At 37.9% G+C, this 21,285-nt stretch overlaps 1 protein-coding gene across 1 annotated transcript in view; it reads right to left on the reverse strand.

Annotated features, from left to right (window-relative positions):
- The window catches only part of ANO4 (anoctamin 4), a 675,069-nt gene that overhangs the window by 267,287 nt on the left and 386,497 nt on the right, over positions 1-21,285 (reverse strand). The window contains 2 exon segments of the mRNA XM_053719254.1: positions 338-382; positions 2,971-3,073. Of these exon segments, the coding sequence (XP_053575229.1) occupies positions 338-382; positions 2,971-3,073 (148 nt within the window).

The following is a 21,285-nucleotide window of genomic DNA, read 5'->3' on the forward strand; positions in this document are numbered from 1 at the left end:
AGCACCATTTCCTGCCATGAAGTGTTCCAGACACCTACCTAGGTATCTCTTAAATAAAGAATATCATGTGAATAAAACAAATGAGATAATAGAAGCAAATTGGAAACTTTTTTTAAAATTGCATCCACTTCCTGAATCACCATAGAAAAAAATTGGGGTTTTATATCCCTTTAAATGAATACAATAAAATAAAATAATAACATTTCCAGAAACAAAAGCTAATACAATTCCAATAAAACACAGGAACATACAAGAAAGTCATTGTCCCCATTAGATACATTTATAACAAAGATCAGTAAAGCTATTGGTTTGTCAGAATTGTGCACCTTTTACTGACCTGCTCATGAACTTGTAGCGTCGGTGCAGGTAATAGATTTTTCTCCTGGAAGAACAGCAAAAATGAAGCCAGTCGAGAAGAAAACCCATCGTCAGTTATAGTATGAACTAGCAAGGAAGCAAAGGAAATTGAAGATAGAAGCCTGTAAGAGTTGGGAGGAAGAGACTAAAAAAAGAGAGATTAACACAGACAACAGTCACAGGAGGCTGTTGCAGCTAATGTCTATAGACACTATTATTAAAAAGATATATACATATATATATATATAAATATATATATATAATGTTTTATTTTACTGCTGCTATGTATGTACTCTGGAACTTACACATACATTTATCAGTGTATGTGTTTAGCCAAATTAGAGTGTATACAGATAATTATAATTATATTTATAATTTCCAAACAAAATTTGTGAACATTTAGGCAGAGCTTTATTCATATCTATTAATACCTTAGAAAGAAGAAAATTGATTTGGTAATTTAAACGATCAGGTTGATTGACACCCCCTGCTAGCGGCCGATTGGCTGCAAATCTGCAGGGGGCGGCATTGCACAAGCAGTTCACCAGAACTGCTTGTGCAATGATAAATGCCGAAAGTGTATTCTGTCTGCATTTATAGATGAGCGGCAGACATGATCACTACAGCAGATCATGTCCGTCAACACTTTCATAAATCAGCCCCTAAGCCTTTGATCTTTAAAAAGAGGATTGTTTTAACTGGTCATGCAACTTACGGTTTTATTTCTATTCAGTTATGCATTGGCTATGGTAGACTTCATTTATTCAACTGTTATTAGTTTCTGCTAATTAGATTTTTTCTTTGTGCTGTTTTAGGAAGCAGCTTACATAGGGTAATTTTGCCAATACTGGGCTTTTACAATGTGTGTTTAAAGCAGTGTGATGTCAGCATATTAGGCTTTCAGTTTTCTGCTAATTGTGGTTTGTGCCTACATATTACATGCAGTATGGCCAATTGGTTGGAACTTACAATGCTTTTTACTATTGAGAGTTTGACTTCCTATTAAACAACTGATCTGCCTCTGGAATGTAGCTTATTTAATAGCAATGTTATAAAATAACACATCAATTATAAATTGTGTATACATAATTTATCTCTGTTTGTCCTCAGTAACCTCAAGTGAGTCATTACAAGATTAATTCCACTACTTGTGTGATTATCTATGTGTATAAACGTTGTAGTCCGTTGATTGCCTAGGTGGCACATCTCTATGTGGCTATAATATAACAGCTGGAATCAATATGCAAATGATAACAGAACATTGTAGTTCAGGAGCACAGAGAGCACTACAATTATGTCTGCAGGTAATAGCACAAGTATACGTTCATTAAAAAAAAAAATATATTTGTTTCTTTCTTTCTATTATTGACTTTTTATAAAATATTTGATGAAAAGTAATTATATATATATATATATATATATATATACACACTATTTTGCCAAAATTGTACTCACTTCATTAGATCATGCCACTTAGGTATCAATTTATATAATATATGTGAATATTGATTTTCAAATAACCCCATGTACATTTAAAGGGAAAGTAAAGTCAAAATTAAACGTTCATGATGTGATTTTAAAGAACTTTACAAATTACTTCTTTGATCAAATTTGCTTTGTTCTCTTGATATCCTTTGTTAAGGGTAAATAGAAGCTCAGGAGCGTGCACATATCTTTAGCAGTCTATGGCAGCAGTGTTTGTATCTATGTATAACTGCTATAAACAATGTTGCAAACACAGCTGCCAGATGGCTGGACACTTGTGCATGCTCCTGAGCTCATTTAGGATTACTTTTTAATAAAGGATACCAAGAGAACTAAGCAAAATTGATAACTTAAGGACATTGGAAAGTTTTTAAAATTGCATGCTCTATCAAGTCCATATACTATGTACTTATTACTTTTGACTTTACTGTCCATAAATCTTGTATATTTATTTTAAACTGTTTTATTTATGGACTGGGCGTAGGGTGCTTAGATAAAGGAACAGTGCCATAAAACTTATATAGATATTTTGTATTCTGTGGGCACCAATATCCTGGCTCGATTTGACCCATCATTTACAATGAAATCTCCAGCAAGCAGATGTAGAACTTTTGTAGCATCATTAGGCACAGATTTGTTTGCCCAAGGTACTTCCCATAATTTTTAAATAGTGATTTTCAGACAACATGTCTGCCATGTCTTTATTTTTTCCTGCAACAATCAATGCATCTGTCTAGGGTATGTGACAATCCAGGTTATTTCTGCTGCTAACCGTGATTTTAAAGAATGATGCCTTTATCGCAAGTGTTTTTCCAATGTATTTGGCTCTACACTTGATATGGAAAAGACCATGAAAGTGTGCACTTACTAGTTCTGTAAAAAAGGAGACTCAAAAGATGTCTCATTGCATCTGAATGTGAAATTAATGTAAAAGATATGTTATTTTTTAAATTGTCCAATGTCTAGCAAAAAGAAAAAATAGTTTACCAAATAATGATGTGCTGGTGATCTCTGTCAAAAGTCTTTGTTAGATTATAATGTTCTTTATCACTTTTCTTTAACACTTACTCTGTAAAGAACAGTGGGTAGTCTTCAACCAAATTTAAAATGTTTTCTATATATACCTACCTGAAAGGCATCCTAACATTCATCTGCTCTGCATATCGTCCTAGAACCTCCCAGGGTGCGTGTAACTTCACAAATATGATGTCACTGTTTGTTATCGATGACTGCAACCAAAAACATTAGTAATTGTTAAGTGATTCTCAAAATCTATAGGAAATTATAACAACAGCAACATTAGTTTTTTATGACCTAGATTTCCACCTTGCCAATTGCTTAACTTAACCTGTGCTATATATTAATCAAGTGATATTCTGAAAATTGGGACTACGTTTTTTAACCAAGCAGAAGTTAGTGTGATTAATGAATGGGGCATAAAATGAACACATCATACAAATATGTCAGCCATTCAGACATAAAATTCCCTCTTTCATCAATATAGAAATTGTAAAGAAGCTGCCCCTTTGTAAAGATAAAATGAAAACTACAGTTGTATCATTAACCTTCTTTCTATGCACTCTCCTTTACTGTACATGTATGAGTGCATGTCACTGTTATCTGAATGTGTATGTGCAGCCAGTGAATGAGCAGAATTAAACTGCCTTAAAGGGACATGAAACCCGAATTTTGTATTTCATGATTTAGAAAGAGCATGTCATTTTCAACAACTTTCTAATTTACTTCTATTGTCTAATTTGCTTCATTCTCTTGATATCACTTGCTGAAAAGCATATCTAGATATGCTCAGTAGCTGCTGATTGGTTGTTGCACATAGAGGCCTTGTGTGATTGGCTCACACATGTGCATTGCTATTTCTTCAAAAAAGGATATCTAAAGAATTGAGCAAGTTAGATAATAGAAGTAAATTGGAAAGTTGTTTAAAATTACATGCCCTATCTGAATCATGAAAGTTTAATTTTTACTAGACTGTCCCTTTAAGATAGTTCTGATACTTCCTTTATTTCAAAGCAGACATTATAGCGTGTGATGCTCCCATGCACTTTAACACAAAATTAGGCAATATTGGTAATATGTTTAGAGTAATTATATTAAGGAGCATTCGGCTAGATTACGAGTTTTGCGTTATGAGTGAAAAAGCAGTGTTATGGGTTATAACACTGCTTTTTCACTACCGCCGCTATTACGAGTCTTGTTAAAAAAGCTGTACCGAACACTTTTTTGGCCGTAACGCAAATTAAGTCTTTTTTCAATGGGACTTCCATAGCGCCGATATTACAAGCTTTTTCTGGGAGGCCAAAAAGTGAGCAGTACAGCCTATCCCGCAAGATTCAGAACGCAATCTAAAGTCAGTAGTTATAAATTTTACGCTACAAAGCTGCAGCATAAAACTCATAACTAAAGTGTTAAAAAGTACACTAACACCCATAAACTACCTATTAACCCCTAAACCGAGGCCTTCCCACATCGCAAACACTAAAATAAAATTATTAACCCCTAATCTGCCGCTCCAGACATCGCTGCCACTAGTTAAATAAATAAACATATTAACCCCTAAACCGCTGCACTCCCGCATCGCAAACACTAGTTAAATATTATTAACCCCTAATCTGCTGTCCCTAACATTGCCGCAACCTACATTACAGTTATTAACCCCTAAAATGTCGCCACCACTATACTAAAGTTATTAACTCCTAAACCTAAGTGTAACCCTAACCCTAACACCCCCTAGCTTAAATATAATTAAAATAAATATAAATAAAACTTACTATCATTACCTAAATAATTCCTATTTAAAACTAAATACTTACCTATAAAATAAACCCTAAGCTAGCTACAATATAACTAATAGTTACATTGTAGCTAGCTTAGGGTTTCTTTTTATTTTACAGGCAAGTTTGTATTTATTTTAACTAGGTAGACTAGTTAGGAAATAGTTATTAACTATTTACTAACTACCTAGCTAAAATAAATACAAATTTACCTGTAAAATAAAACCTAACCTGAGTTACACTAACACCTAACCTTACACTACAATTAAATAAATTACCTAAATTAAATACAATTACCTAAATTACAAAAAAAACCCCCACTAAATTACACAAAATAAAAAAAGAAATTATAAGATATTTATACTAATTACACCTAATCGAATAGCCCTATCAAAATAAAAAAGCCCCCCAAAATAAAAAATAAACCCCGCCTAGCCTAAACTAAACTACCAATAGCCCCCCTAAATTACACAAAATAAAAAATAAATTTAAACTAATTACATCTAATTTAAACTAATTACACCTAATCTAATAGCCCTATCAAAATAAAAAAAGCCCCAAAATAAAAAAACCCTAGCCTAAACTAAACTACCAATAGCCCTTAAAAGGGCCTTTTGCGAGGCATTGCCCCAAAGAAATCAGCTCTTTTACCCGTATAAAAATACAAACACCCCCCCCAACAGTAAAACCCACCACCCACACAACCAACCCCCCCAAATAAAATCCTAACTAAAAAAACCTAAGCTCCCCATTGCTCTGAAAAGGGCATTTGGATGGGCATTGCCCTTAAAAGGGCATTTAGCTCTTTTTCAATTGCCCAAACCCTAATTTAAAAATAAAACCCACCCAATAAACCCTTAAAAAAGCTGTTCCAATCAGCCAATAGAATTTTTTTCACCTTTAATTCCGATTGGCTGATAGAATTCTATCAGCCAATCGGAATTCAAGGAACGCCATATTGGATGATGTAATTTAAAGGAACCTTCATTCTGGAAGAAGACTTCGATTGAAGAGGATGCTCCGCGCCGGATGTCTTGAAGATGGAGCAGCTCCGCGCCGGATGGATGAAGATAGAAGATGCCGTCTGGATGAAAACTTATGCCTGTCTGGAGGACCACTTCTGCCGGCTTGGATGAAGACTTCTCCCGGCTTCGTTGAGGATGGATGTCTGGTCTTCAAAACTGTAAGTGGATCTTCGGGGGTTAGTGTTAGGCTTTTTTAAGGGTTTATTGGGTGGGTTTTATTTTTAGATTAGGGGTTTGGGCACTTGAAAAAGAGCTAAATGCCGTTTTAAGGGCAATGCCCATCCAAATGCCCTTTTCAGGGCAATGGGGAGCTTAGGTTTTTTTAGTTAGGTTTTTATTTGGGGGGTTGGTTGTGTGTGTGTGGTGGGTTTTACTGTTGGGGGGGTGTTTGTATTTTTTTATTTACAGGTAAAAGAGCTGATTTCTTTGGGGCAATGCCCCGCAAAAGGCCCTTTTAAGGGCTATTGGTAGTTTAGTTTAGGCTAGGCGGGGTTTATTTTTTATTTTGGGGGGCTTTTTTATTTTGATAGGGCTATTCGATTAGGTGTAATTAGTATAAATATCTTATAATTTCTTTTTTTATTTTGTGTAATTTAGTGGGTTTTTTTTTGTAATTTAGGTTAGGTGTTAGTGTAAGACAGGTTAGGTTTTATTTTACAGGTAAATGTGTATTTATTTTAGCTAGGAAGTTATTAAATAGTTAATAACTATTTAGTAACTATTCTACCTAGTTAAAATAAATACAAACTTGCCTGTAAAATAAAAATAAACCCTAAGCTAGCTACAATGTAATACCAAGATAGCTGTAATACCAGCGCTGTAGGGAAGTGAGCGGTGACAATAACGTGCAAGTTAGCACCGCACCCCTCATAATGAAAAACTCGTAATCTAGCCGAATGTTATTTCAGTTAACATTTACTTTAAGGGGGTGATGTGTCAATATAGTTGAACAGAAATCTTTAAATTTAGAAAACATTTTACAAACTGTCAGAACCACTGAGCAGGGACCCAAATTAGAAGCTACTGCAATGACTTCAGGACTTCACACCAGCTCCTGTGTCTTGGCATCATAGTGGACTTTGAATTCTCATTTACTCCATAAGCACTTGTCTAAACCTTCTAAATAATATCTCTAGGATCCATGACAAACCAAAAAAGTATTCCACTCATTTTGCCTTCTAATGATCCCTTCATCCTACTCCTAAGTGGCCTTCTTAACCCCCTACTTTCCTCTTCCAATGCCTTATTCACCAACACACAACAGCTTCAAGTCTCTACAATATCCCCACACATGCTTTAGAAACCAGTTTGAAAGCTAAAGTCTTACTTGGGAGCAACAACAGGGTAACCCCTGAGCAGCACATGGCCAGTGATAGGCAGCTAAGCTACATGCAGAAGCTGCTCTTAACTGGCTCACTGGCTGTGTACTGCTCGGTTAGTTTCAATGTGTTGAGCAGGAGTGTAGCTATATGTTTAACCACTTTGTGGGTACTCAAATGCATTTAACTTTGCATTAGAATTAATTGCCAGCTAAAAATATAATATAAATGCAAGCTTCTAAGACACTGGGTCCCCTCATTCTTAGTAGAACATATTTACATAAAATATGGAGAAAAAATATGCACGTTATAGTCACATTCAAATATGTAAAAATTCCCATGCAAATTGCCTTGCATGGCTTTTTGTAGGTTTCCAAATTCAAGCCTATTCCAATTCAATAGAAGGCTCCACAATAACCCATTCATCACAAGGGTTTTAAATGCATTTGTGGCAGAACAATGGGGACAAATTAATACGTTTTACAATTCATAAAAAAATTCCAACAGCTTTTGAAACTATTTTGGGACTTTTTTTAAAATTCTACAACATGGAATTGGAATATTTTCCTGTCCTTTCCTGTTGTAAGAGGCTTTGTTTGGTTGTTCAAACACTTGAATATGTAGCTGAAATAAAACTTTATCCTAACAAACTTTTACACAATTTATTTTACACATAAAAGTTTGAATTGATCATTTAAAATATAAATTATAAATACAAAATGTATATATACACAGAATTTTAGCAAAATTTGTCCTGAAGATAATGAGCTTTTTTCCCCAAAGCAAGGCTCCCATTCCAATTACTTTTCATTTGCACACAAAAAAGAGTCATAGTGTAGGTGTTGTTTTTTTGTTATCAATTTCAAATGAATTTACATTAATAAGGAAAGCCGCCAAATCCATTTGAAAAAAACACCTGAGTTACATTGTAAGGGTTATTCTGATTTACTAGACTGAACTCCAGGCTAGGAGTTCTATTTATTCTACATATGAATTACATGCTGCCCCCATTCAATGAATATTCACATACTTGCTTAGGTCTTATCCTTGTCTAAAAATTCTATATCCATTCAAAACATCTTTTTAATAAACTATATTACCTTGAAAAAAAAATCAAATCTTTACGGTATGCAGTAATTGGGATGCCAAATTATTTACTAATTTGTTTTCCCTAATCAAAAGTTACAAAAAGGATTTAACAGCCTATTCAATATCCAGCAGGTGGCCAAACATGCATGAAACATGCTTACCCGCTATTCAAAATGGCCTATAAGGCAGACTTCTTACACAGTATCTGCAGAACTTCCTCAGGTGTATGATTTATAGAAGGAAACCATATGGGCCTGCAATCTTGCAGCCAGCATTGACAGGGTCAGATATTCTTAAACCTGTCGGAGGTTCCACACAACTATGTGCTTAGTCACAAGAATTTACTGGGAACACCGTTGGCTTATGCAGATGAGGGTTTTTAACCCAATCACAGCAAAATCAAGTCCACTGAGTCAACTGCAGGACATGGTTGTCTTCTGTGCTCTCCCACCCTGCACAGCCACCCCCTATATATCTACAGAGATAAATGGAGAGATGGCAGAGTGAGGACACTTAGGAGGTGAAAAAAACTTTAGAAAGCCAATGAGAGGGACAAATAGTCTGATATCCTCCTCCTCTGCTGCTTCCCTATCTAACAGCATGTTTAATTACTGCTCCCTGCATCATTAAAGGGACATGAAACCCAATTTTTTTTCTTTCGTGATTTAGAAAGAGCATGTCATTTTAAACAACTTTCTAATTTACTTATTTATCTAATTTGCTTCATTCTCTTGATATCACTTGCTGAAAAGCATATCTAGATATGCTCAGTAGCTGCTGATTGGTTGCTGCACATAAAGGCCTTGTGTGATTGGCTCACACATGTGCATTGCTATTTCTTCCACAAAGGATATCTAAAGATATAGATAATAGAAGTAAATTGGAAAGTTGTTTAAAATTGCATGCCCTATCTGAATCATGAAAGTTTAATTTTGACTAGACTGTCCCTTTAACTACTTACCTGTGCCTTAATTAATCTCTTTTAAATAGCAAATTAAAGACAGCTGGGGTTCGGGGAGGAGAAAGTAGTGACAGGCACAAGCAAGGGGTGAGATACAGCAGGGTTGAGACATTATGAGCAGAATACCAGTGTTCTACAATAAATATCTATACAGGTCCATGTATTTTTAGGTATGTGTTTTTTTCTTTAATTAGCATCTTTATATGTGCATGATGTGAACCGTATGTATGTGTATTGTAGTTAACTAGGTGTGCAGTACAGAGACTGGCAGACTGCTCAAGCTAATGTGAACTATTGTACAGCTGTAATTTAATATATCGTTGACTGTTACAACCATTCATTTCAAGGACACATGCATTATGTATAATGAACATTTGAAGTCACTCTGAATTTAAGAGATTACTTTACCTGATTTTATTTTTGCTACACTCAGTACAATAAGAAATGCCATCTCTAATAATTTCGTCTACAAGCCTTGGTCATATCTAGTTGACCCTGAGTCATTTACTGCGACTAATATTTAGCTGCAATGTTTAAATAGATCGACTTCTCTAAGTCAATTATACCTTTGCTATTGTCATAAGAAATAATGCTGCTGGTTCTTCTTTCCTGGAAAAGAGATTACAAAAACCTACTGGTACATCATTTATGGAAAACACGGTCTTCTCAGTGAGACTCACAATGAAGTAAGTCTAATTTAATGAAGCAATTCTATTATAAACTCAGTAAAAGCCAAAACACAAAGATATTAAGTCATAGCACATGTTATAAATATATATATTACAACTACAATTACAACAAATTACACATGACTACATGGTTAAAGGGACACTGTACCCAAATTTTTTCTTTCGTGATTCAGATAGAGCATGCAATTTTAAGCAACTTTCTAATGTACTCCTATTATCAAATTTTCTTCATTCTCTTGGTAAGTTTATTTGAAAATCAAGAATTTAAGTTTAGATGCCGGCCCATTTTTGGTGAACAACCTGGGTTGTCCTTGCTGATTGGACAGCACCAATAAACAAATGCTGTCCAAGGTTCTGAACCACACATTTGCTGGCTCCTTAGCTTAGATGCCTTCTTTTTCAAATAAAGATATCAAGAGAACGAAGAAAAATTGATAACAGAAGTAAATTAGAAAGTTGCTTAAAATTGCATGCTCTATCCGAATCATGAAAGAAAAAATTTGGGCTCAGTATCCCTTTAACCAAATGTGGTATCCTATAAAAGGGGCATAAAGTACAAAAAGAAGATGCTCTATAGAAAAAAAGATAATGCTCTAATATGTTTTGGAGTATTTAATGATTGAACTGTTGCCTATAACTGTGTATAACCACTGCATATGGGCTTAAAAACTTAGGCCTAGATTTGGAGTTCGGCGGTAAAAGGGCTGTTAACGCTCCGCGGGCTTTTTTCTGGCCGCACCATAAATTTAACTCTGGTATCGAGAGTTTAAACAAATGCTGCGTTAGGCTCCAAAAAAGGAGCGTAGAGCATTTTTACCGCAAATGCAACTCTCGATACCAGAGTTGCTTACGGACGCGGCCGGCCTCAAAAACGTGCTCGTGCACGATTCTCCCATAGGAAACAATGGGGCTGTTTGAGCTGAAAAAAAACCTAACACCTGCAAAAAAGCAGCGTTCAGCTCCTAACGCAGCCCCATTGTTTCCTATGGGGAAACACTTCCTACGTCTGCACCTAACACTCTAACATGTACCCCGAGTCTAAACACCCCTAACCTTACACTTATTAACCCCTAATCTGCCGCCCCCGCTATCGCTGACCCCTGCATATTTTTTTTAACCTCTAATCTGCCGCTCCGTAAACCGCCGCAACCTACGTTATCCCTATGTACCCCTAATCTGCTGCCCCTAACACCGCCGACCCCTATATTATATTTATTAACCCCTAATCTGCCCCCCTCAACGTCGCCGACACCTGCCTACACTTATTAACCCCTAATCTGCCGAGCGGACCTGAGCGCTACTATAATAAAGTTATTAACCCCTAATCCGCCTCACTAACCCTATCATAAATAGTATTAACCCCTAATCTGCCCTCCCTAACATCGCCGACACCTACCTTCAATTATTAACCCCTAATCTGACGACCGGAGCTCACCGCTACTCTAATAAATGTATTAACCCCTAAAGCTAAGTCTAACCCTAATACTAACACCCCCCTAAGTTAAATATAATTTACATCTAACGAAATAAATTAACTCTTATTAAATAACTTATTCCTATTTAAAGCTAAATACTTACCTGTAAAATAAATCCTAATATAGCTACAATATAAATTATAATTATATTATAGCTATTTTAGGATTAATATTTATTTTACAGGTATTTTGTAATTATTTTAACCAGGTACAATAGCTATTAAATAGTTAAGAACTATTTAATAGTTACCTAGTTAAAATAATAACAAATTTACCTGTAAAATAAATCCTAACCTAAGATATAATTAAACCTAACACTACCCTATCAATAAATTAATTAAATAAAATACCTACAATTACCTACAATTAACCTAACACTACACTATCAATAAATTAATTAAACACAATTGCTACAAATAAATACAATTAAATAAACTAGCTAAAGTACAAAAAATAAAAAAGAACTAAGTTACAAAAAATAATAAAATATTTACAAACATAAGAAAAATATTACAACAATTTTAAACTAATTACACCTACTCTAAGCCCCCTAATAAAATAACAAAGCCTTTTCCGATCAGCCAATAGAATGCGAGCTCAATCTGATTGGCTGATTGGATCAGCCAATCGGATTGAACTTGATTCTGATTGGCTGATTCCATCAGCCAATCAGAAAATTCCTACCTTAATTCCGATTGGCTGATAGAATCCTATCAGCCAATCGGAATTCGAGGGACGCCATCTTGGATGACGTCCCTTAAAGGAACCGTTATTCGTCGGGAGACAACGGAAGAAGAGGATGGATCCGCGTCGCCTGCTTCAAGATGGACCCGCTCCGCACCGGATGGAAGAAGATTGAAGATGCCGCTTGGAGAAGATGTTTGCCGGTCCGGATGTCCTCTTCTTGCCGGATAGGAGGAAGACTTTGGAGCCTCTTCTGGACCTCTTCAGCACCGGATGATGGATCGCCAACCCCCGCTTGGGTTGGATGAAGATGTTGGAGCCAGGACGGATCGGTGAACCTGGTATGGTGAAGACAAGGTAGGAAGATCTTCAGGGGCTTAGTGTTAGGTTTATTTAAGGGGGGTTTGGGTTAGATTAGGGGTATGTGGGTGGTGGGTTGTAATGTTGGGGGGGGGGGTATGGTATGTTTTTTTTTACAGGCAAAAGAGCTGAAATCCTTGGGGCATGCCCCGCAAAGGGCCCTGTTCAGGGCTGGTAAGGTAAAAGAGCTTGTAACTTTTTTAATTTAGAATAGGGTAGGGAATTTTTTATTTTGGGGGGCTTTGTTATTTTATTAGGGGGCTTAGAGTAGGTGTAATTAGTTTAAAATTGTTGTAATATTTTTCTTATGTTTGTAAATATTTTATTATTTTTTGTAACTTAGTTCTTTTTTATTTTTTGTACTTTAGCTAGTTTATTTAATTGTATTTATTTGTAGCAATTGTGTTTAATTAATTTATTGATAGTGTAGTGTTAGGTTAATTGTAGGTAATTGTAGGTAGTTTATTTAATTAATTTATTGATAGGGTAGTGTTAGGTTTAATTATATCTTAGGTTAGGATTTATTTTACAGGTAAATTTGTTATTATTTTAACTAGGTAGCTATTAAATAGTTCTTAACTATTTAATAGCTATTGTACCTGGTTAAAATAATTACAAAGTTGCCTGTAAAATAAATATTAATCCTAAAATAGCTATAATATAATTATAATTTATATTGTAGCTATATTAGGATTTATTTTACAGGTAAGTATTTAGCTTTAAATAGGAATAAGTTATTTAATAAGAGTTAATTTATTTCGTTAGATTAAAATTATATTTAATTTAGGGGGGGGTGTTAGTGTTAGGGTTAGACTTAGCTTTAGGGGTTAATACATTTATTATAGTAGCGGTGAGGTCCGCTCGGCAGATTAGGGGTTAATAATTGAAGGTAGGTGTCGGCGATGTTAGGGAGGGCAGATTAGGGGTTAATACTATTTATGATAGGGTTAGTGAGGTGGGTTAGGGGTTAATAACTTTATTATAGTAGCGCTCAGGTCCGCTCGGCAGATTAGGGGTTAATAAGTGTAGGCAGGTGTCGGCGACGTTGAGGGGGGCAGATTAGGGGTTAATAAATATAATATAGGGGTCGGCGGTGTTAGGGGTAGCAGATTAGGGGTACATAAGGATAACGTAGGTGGCGGCGCTTTGCGGTCGGAAGATTAGGGGTTAATTATTTTAAGTAGCTGGCGGCGATGTTGTGGGGGGCAGGTTAGGGGTTAATAAATGTAATACAGGGGTCGGCGGGGTTAGGGGCAGCAGATTAGGGGTACATAAGTATAACGTAGGTGGCGGTCGGCAGATTAGGGGTTAAAAATTTAAATCGAGTGGCGGCGATGTGGGGGGAGCTCGGTTTAGGGGTACATAGGTAGTTTATGGGTGTTAGTGTACTTTAGGGTACAGTAGTTAAGAGCTTTATGAACCGGCGTTAGCCAGAAAGCTCTTAACTCCTGCTTTTTTCAGGCGGCTGGAATCTTGTCGTTAGAGCTCTAACGCTCACTTCAGAAACGACTCTAAATACCAGCGTTAGAAAGATCCCATTGAAAAGATAGGCTACGCAAATGGCGTAGGGGGATCTGCGGTATGGAAAAGTCGCGGCTGAAAAGTGAGCGTTAGACCCTTTAATCGCTGACTCCAAATACCAGCGGGCGGCCAAAACCAGCGTTAGGAGCCTCTAACGCTGGTTTTGACGGCTACCGCCGAACTCCAAATCTAGGCCATAGTCTGATTAATCTTTAGAGTAGCAATGATAAGAGGGATATGTGTGTAGTCACCAATCACCTGCTAACTGCCACTACTGCATTGCTTCTCCTGAGCCTACTTAGGTATGATTTTTAACAAAAGACACCAAACAAACAAAGTAAATTTGAGAGCAGGGCCCTCTTCCTCCTGTAGTAGATTTCTTTAGTCTGTTATGTTTTTGTATCTCATCACAAATCCTTCTCATTGTATAACCTGTATATCTCTGTACCCAGCGCTTCAGAATTCTGCAGTGCTATAAAGATAAATGATGATAATAATATTATTAATAATAATAATACAAATAATAATAATAAAAGAAGTAAACTGAAAATTGCATGATGTATCTGAATAAGGAAAGGTAAAAACAAAACAGAGCGCAACCTCTGACTCAAATGTATTTATTTTAAATAGAATAAGCGCTAAACAATTTGCCCTTACTATAAACATATGTGTAAAAGCGCATCTAGAAACTCCTATAACCTATCTCTGGCATCCCTTTAACATAAAAGGTTTCCATCATTTCATTAGCATATTCATAATTGTGGAGAAGAGGACAGTTATTCAGTAGACCAGTTTGATGCGCATGATGAGGTGTCCATGGGGTAGATTTATCATACCCTGGGCGGACATGATTCACTATAGCCAATCATGTCTGCCCTGCATCGCTAAATGCCAACAGCATGCAATGTCGGCATTTAACAGTGCACAAGCAGTTCTGGTGAACTGCTTGTGCAATGCCGCCCCCTGCAGATTCACGGCTAATTGGCCGCTAGCAGGAGGTGTCAATCAACCCGATCGTATCCGATCGAGCTGATTGCTGATGGCCGTCTCAGAGGTGGTGGACAAGTTAAGGAGCAGCGGTCTTAAGACTGTTGCTTCTTAACTCCAGTTTCCGGCAAGCCTGAAGGCTCATGCGGAAACAGCAGCTTTAGGAGCCATTCGGCCCTTAATAAATCGGCCCCTAGGTCACAAGTATTGCAGTCTGTGTGCACATGCAAGCCAATTATCGTGCAGGACATCATCAATATATAATTTATCATTTGTGTTGGTAACTCACTGAAAAATGATTTATAATAGTTTTTAAATGTAGGCAGCCAACAAAAGCTCAAAATCGGCTTCCAACAGAGGAGTGAAAAGGGCTTAACAGAGAAGTGGTTAATTTCATGTTGTACATTTGAAAAGCTGGTTGAATTCTATTAGATAGATCATTTATATAAAAGCATTGCAGTTTGATTTACTACCCTGCATATGAATCCTTGCTACTTTGTATAAGAAAGATTTCAAACTTAGAGATACAACTTCGATACAGTAGCCTAAAATATAATATAGCAGCAAATCTAATCTTTTTTTTCTATTCAGTAAAAATATTGTCTGTTTAATTAAACTCTTGCTGCAGCACAAGTCAATGAATCTTTAGTCTGAGCAATATCAGCTGTATTTTTTGGCACTTCTATATTTCTTACATCTGATGCCATTAAAAGTTTTTAGCACTGTTCCAAAAGATATTGCATGACTTTTATCCTGGCACTAATAATAACCCCTTTGATACGAGGAATTTTAGAGAAAAACTCACTCAGAGTATAAGAAATTGTTTCAACAGTTCTGCTATCACTCTGTTTAAACACAAATGGAGTCTTTGGGGCTGATTTATCATGGCCGTATACCCCTGTTTACGCACGAGCCTTCAGGCTCACCGGGAAACATGAGTTAAGAAGCAGCGGTCTTAAGAGGCTCTGAGACTGCAGACATCAATCCGTCCAATCGAATACGATCGGGTTGATTGACACCCCCTGCTAGCGGCCAATTGGCTGTGAATCTGCAGCGGGCGGCATTGCACAAGCAGTTCACCAGAACTGCTTGTGCAATGTTAAATTCAGCAATGCAGGGCGGACATGATTCGCTATAGCGAATCATGTCCGCCCGGGGTATGATAAATCTACTCCTTTGTTTGTTTGTTTTTATTTACGCTTTGTCCCTATCCCTCTGCCCCTGTTTCCCTATCCCTCTGTCCCTATTCCACTGTCCCTGTCCCTCAAACCTATCCCTCTGCCCCTGTCCCTCAATCCTATCCCTCTGTCCCAGTCCATCTATCCCTGTACTTATCCCTCTGTCCCTATCTCTCTATCACTGTACTTATCCCTCTGTCCCTATCCCTCAATCCTATCCCTCTGTCCCTCTCCCTATCCATCTGTCCCTATCCCTCTGTCCCAATCCCTCTGCCCCTGTCCCTCTGTTCCTATCCCTCTATCCCTGTACTTATCCCTCTGTCCCTATTCCTCTATCCCTGTCCTTATCCCTATCCCTCTGCCCCTGTACGTATCCCTCTGTCACTATCCCTCTGTCACTATCCCTCTATCCCTGTCCCTCTGTCCCTATTCCTCTATCCCTGTACTTATCCCTCTGTCCCTATCCCTCTATCCCTGTACTTATCCATCTCTCCCTGTCCCTATCCCTCTATCCCTGTACTTATCCATCTCTCCCTGTCCCTATCCCTCTGCCCCTGTGCCTTTATCCCTATCCCTATGTCCCTCTTCATCCCCCTCTACCCCTGTCCCTATCCCTCTGTCCATGTTTCTCTGTCTCTGTTCCTCTGCCCCTATCGCTCTGCCCCTGTTTATCGCTCTACTCCTTTGTTCGTTTGTTTTTATTTACGCTCTGTCCCTATCCCTCTGCCCCTGTTTCCCTATCCCTCTGTCCCTATTCCACTGTCCCTGTCCCTCTGCCCCTGTCCCTCAATCCTATCCCTCTGTCCCAGTCCATCTATCCCTGTACTTATCCCTCTGTCCCTATCTCTCTATCACTGTACTTATCCCTCTGTCCCTATCCCTCAATCCTATCCCTCTGTCCCTCTCCCTATCCATCTGTCCCTATCCCTCTGTCCCAATCCCTCTGCCCCTGTCCCTCTGTTCCTATCCCTCTATCCCTGTACTTATCCCTCTGTCCCTATCCCTCTGTCCCTATTCCTCTATCCCTGTCCTTATCCCTATCCCTCTGCCCCTGTACGTATCCCTCTGTCACTATCCCTCTGTCACTATCCCTCTATCCCTGTCCCTCTGTCCCTATTCCTCTATCCCTGTACTTATCCCTCTGTCCCTATCCCTCTATCCCTGTACTTATCCATCTCTCCCTGTCCCTATCCCTCTATCCCTGTACTTATCCATCTCTCCCTGTCCCTGTGCTTATCCCTCTGTCCCTATCCATCTGTCCCTTTCCCTCTATCCCTGTACTTATCCTTCTGTCCCTATCCCTCTGTCCCTATCCCTCTGCCCCTATCCCTCTGCCCCTGTCCCTTTATCCCTATCCCTCTGTCCCTCTTCATCCCCCTCTACCCCTGTCCCTATCCCTCTGTCCATGTTTCTCTGTCTCTGTTCCTCTGCCCCTATCGCTCTGCCCCTGTTTACCTCTCCCTCAAACAGCTCTCTAACCCTCATCCTCCCACACCTTCTGCCAGCACCAGCAGAAGATCGTTACAGACAGTCTGTAATGATCAGGCATCTGCCCTCATATGGAGGTGGAGCATCGATCGCGTTCCGGCTCCAAATGCAGCACATACCTGAAGCTTCAGGAACTCCAGCTCTCGGCTGTAACATAACAGCTGAGAGTGCTGGAGCTTCCTGAAGCTGTCTCGCCCTGCAGGCTGTGCGCGCAACTAGCGACGGATGTGTTACAAACGCGCTTATAGTATATATATATATATATGGCATTAGTGGATAACAGTTTCAAATATTTATTCACAAGGGACATAAAACTCAAAAATGTTCTTTCAGATAGAGCATGCAACTTTCCAATTTACTTCTATTATCAAATGTTCTTTGTTTTTGTTATCCTTTGTTGAAAAGCAGAGATGTAAGCTCAGGAGTGTGCATGTGTCTGCAGCACTATATGGAAGCAGTTCTGCAAGAATGTTATACATTAGCAGGAGCACTAGATAGCAGCACTATTTCCGGTCATGTTTTGCTTCAAGCATGTGAATGCTACCTACCTATGTATCTCTTCAACAAAGTATAACATGAGAACAAAGCAAATTTGATAATAGAAGTAAATTGGAAACTTTTTTAACATTTTATTTTCTATCTCAATATGGAAAAAAATTACTATTATTGTTATCCCTCTGTCCCTGAAAATTGGTAATAGGCGTATATCTGCATCAATAGGCACTATCTGAATCATGAAAGAAAAAAATTGGGTTAAGTGTCCCTTTAAGTATTCATCCGATCCTGCCTGAATTCACTCCCTATACATCTGCTTGAGGTTCCCTATGTACTCCTGATTGGAGTCCCCTGTGCACCTTTATATCTAGAGCTTGATGTGAAGCTCTGGAATATGTGAGTATATTACTTACCATTTGCCTCCCATTTGAAGTTTAATTGGGACTTTAATATTTGCAGCACTTTTGTCTTTTCCTTTGAGGTTCATCAACTTGCATATCCACGGAGACCATCCTCTTCAATTCAGCACATTATAGTGTTTGGGACTGATTATACACATACCCTTATTGCACTGAACACATCTTTTTGTTTTTTGTCTATTTTGTTTGTGTTATACTGGTTAATATATTGTTTGTGTAATAAGTGTATATATGTATATACATGTGTTCATATGTTTTTATATATGCATATATATACAAACAAACAAACACATATATACCCATATATAATACACACACACATATATATAAATATATATACACACACACACAATAATATATATATATATATATATATATTATTGTGTGTGTATGTGTATATATATATGTGTGTGTGTATTATATATGGGTATATACATGTGTTCATATGTTTTTATACATACATATATACAAACAAACACATATATACCCATATATAATACACACACACACATATATATAAATATATATACATACGCACACAATAATATATATATAAAGTATCTCACAAAAGTGAATACACCCCTCATATTTTTGTAAATATTTTATTATATTTTTTCATGTGACAACACTGAAGAAATGACACTTTGCTACAATGTAAAGTAGTGAGTGTACAGCTTGTATAACAGTGTCAATTTGCTGTCCCCTCAAAATAACTTAACACACAGCCATTAATGTCTAAACAGTTGGCAACAAAAGTGAGTACACCCCTAAGTGGAAATGTCCAAACTGGGCCCAAAGAGTCAGTAGTTTGTGTGGCCACCATAATTTTCAAGCACTGCCTTAACCCTCTAGGGCATGGAGTTCACCATAGCTTCACAGGTTGCCACTGGAGTCCTCTTCCACTCCTCCATGACACTATCACGAAGCTGGTGGATGTTAGAGACCTTGCGCTCCCTCACCTTCCATTTGAGGATGCCCCACAGATGCTTAATAGGGTTAAGGCATGGAGACATGCTTGGCCAGTCCATCACATTTACCCTCAGCTTCTTTAGCAAGGCAGTGGTCATCTTGGAGGTGTGTTTGGGGTCGTTATTATGTTGGAATACTGCCCTGTGGCCCAGTCTCCGAAGGGAGGGGATCATGTTCTGCTTCACTATGTCACTCATGCAGGCCCAGACCATGACACTCCCACCACCATGCTCGACTGTAGGCAAGACCCACTTGACTTTGTACTCCTCACCTGGTTGCCGCCACACAGGCTTGACACCATCTGAACCAAATAAGTTTATCTTGGTCTCATCGGACCACAGAACATGGTTCCAGTAATCCATGTCCTTAGTCTGCTTATCTTCAGCAAACTGTTTGCAGGCTTTCTTGTGCATCATCTTTAGAAGAGACTTCCTTCTGGGACAACAGTTATGCAGATCAATTATGTTGCAGTGTGCAGCGTATGGTCTGAGCACAGACAGGCCGACCCCCCACCCCTTCAACCTCTGCAGCAATGCTGGCAGAACTCATACGTCTATTTCCCAAAGGCAACCTCTGGATATGACGCTGATCACGTGCACTCATATTCTTTGGTCAACCATGGCAAGGCCTGTTCTGAGTGGAACCTGTCCTGTGAAACAGCTTTATGGTCTTGCCCATCGTGCTGCAGCTCAGTTTTAGTGTCTTGGCAATCTTTTTATAGCCTAGGCCATCTTTATGTAGAGCAACAATTCTTTTTCTCAGCTCCTCAGAGAGTTCTTTGCCATGAGGTGCCATGTTAAACTTCCAGGGAACGGTATGAGAGAGTGTGAGAGCGATAACACCAACTTTAACACGCCTGCTCCCCATTCACACCTGAGACCTTGTAACACTAACGAGTCACATGACACCGGGGAGGGAAAATGGCTAATTGGGCCCAATTTGGACATTTCCACTTAGGGGTGTACTCACTTTTGTTGCCAACAGTTTAGACATTAATGGCTGTGTGTTGAGTTATTTTGAGGGGACAGCAAATTTACACTGTTATACAGGCTGTACACTCACTACTTTACATTGTAGCAAAGTGTAATTTCTTCAGTGTTATCACATAAAAAGGTATAATAAAATATTTACAAAAATGTGAGGGGTGTACTCACTTTTGTGAGATACTGTATATATATATATATATATATATATATATATATATATATATTAAACTTGAAGGCAAATGCACTCTCTGGTTTTAAACAAAAGTGGCTTTAATGCTTGTAAACGTTTTTGGGGTGTTCACCCCTTCCTCCATACAAACATTATAGCCCTTTCCTGTCAAATACCTTGTCACATTGTCATACCATATACCTTTTAACCCTTATAAAATAAAATTGTAATATTTATATGAATATTTTTATCAGAAAGTGCATACACGTTATTCTAATGTACTTATGTTGTGCTTGGTGCAACTTTTTTTTTTTACTGCTTACACTTAACACGAGGTATTCACTCGCGTTAACCCGACAAGTGCAAATATATGCCTAGATTACGGGTTTTGCCATTACAAGTCTTGTGCACGCTTTCCCCATAGACATCAATGGGGAGAAGGTGTTAGAAAAAAAACTAACACATGAAGCGAGGAATGAAAAGCTCCGTAACGCAACCCCATTGATGTCTATGGGGGGGGAAAAAAAAGTTAAGTTTAAACCTAACATTCTAACATAAACCCCAAGTATAAACACCACTAATCTGTTGCCCCCGATATTGCAGACATAAATAAAGTTATTATCCCCTAATCTGCCACTCCCAACATCGCCGCCACTAATAAAAGTTATTAACCCCTATTCCGCCGCCCCCCGATATCGCCGTCACTATAATAAAGTTATTAACACCTATTCCCCCGCACCCTAACATTGCTGACACTATTATTTTTTGTAATTTAGGGTTTGTTATTTTTCGCAATTTAGTATTTTTTATTTTTTGTAATTTTAGACTTCAATTTTT

The sequence above is a fragment of the Bombina bombina genome, chromosome 6 (genome assembly GCF_027579735.1).
Source record: "Bombina bombina isolate aBomBom1 chromosome 6, aBomBom1.pri, whole genome shotgun sequence".
In the NCBI taxonomy this organism is placed as follows: Eukaryota; Metazoa; Chordata; class Amphibia; order Anura; family Bombinatoridae; genus Bombina; species Bombina bombina.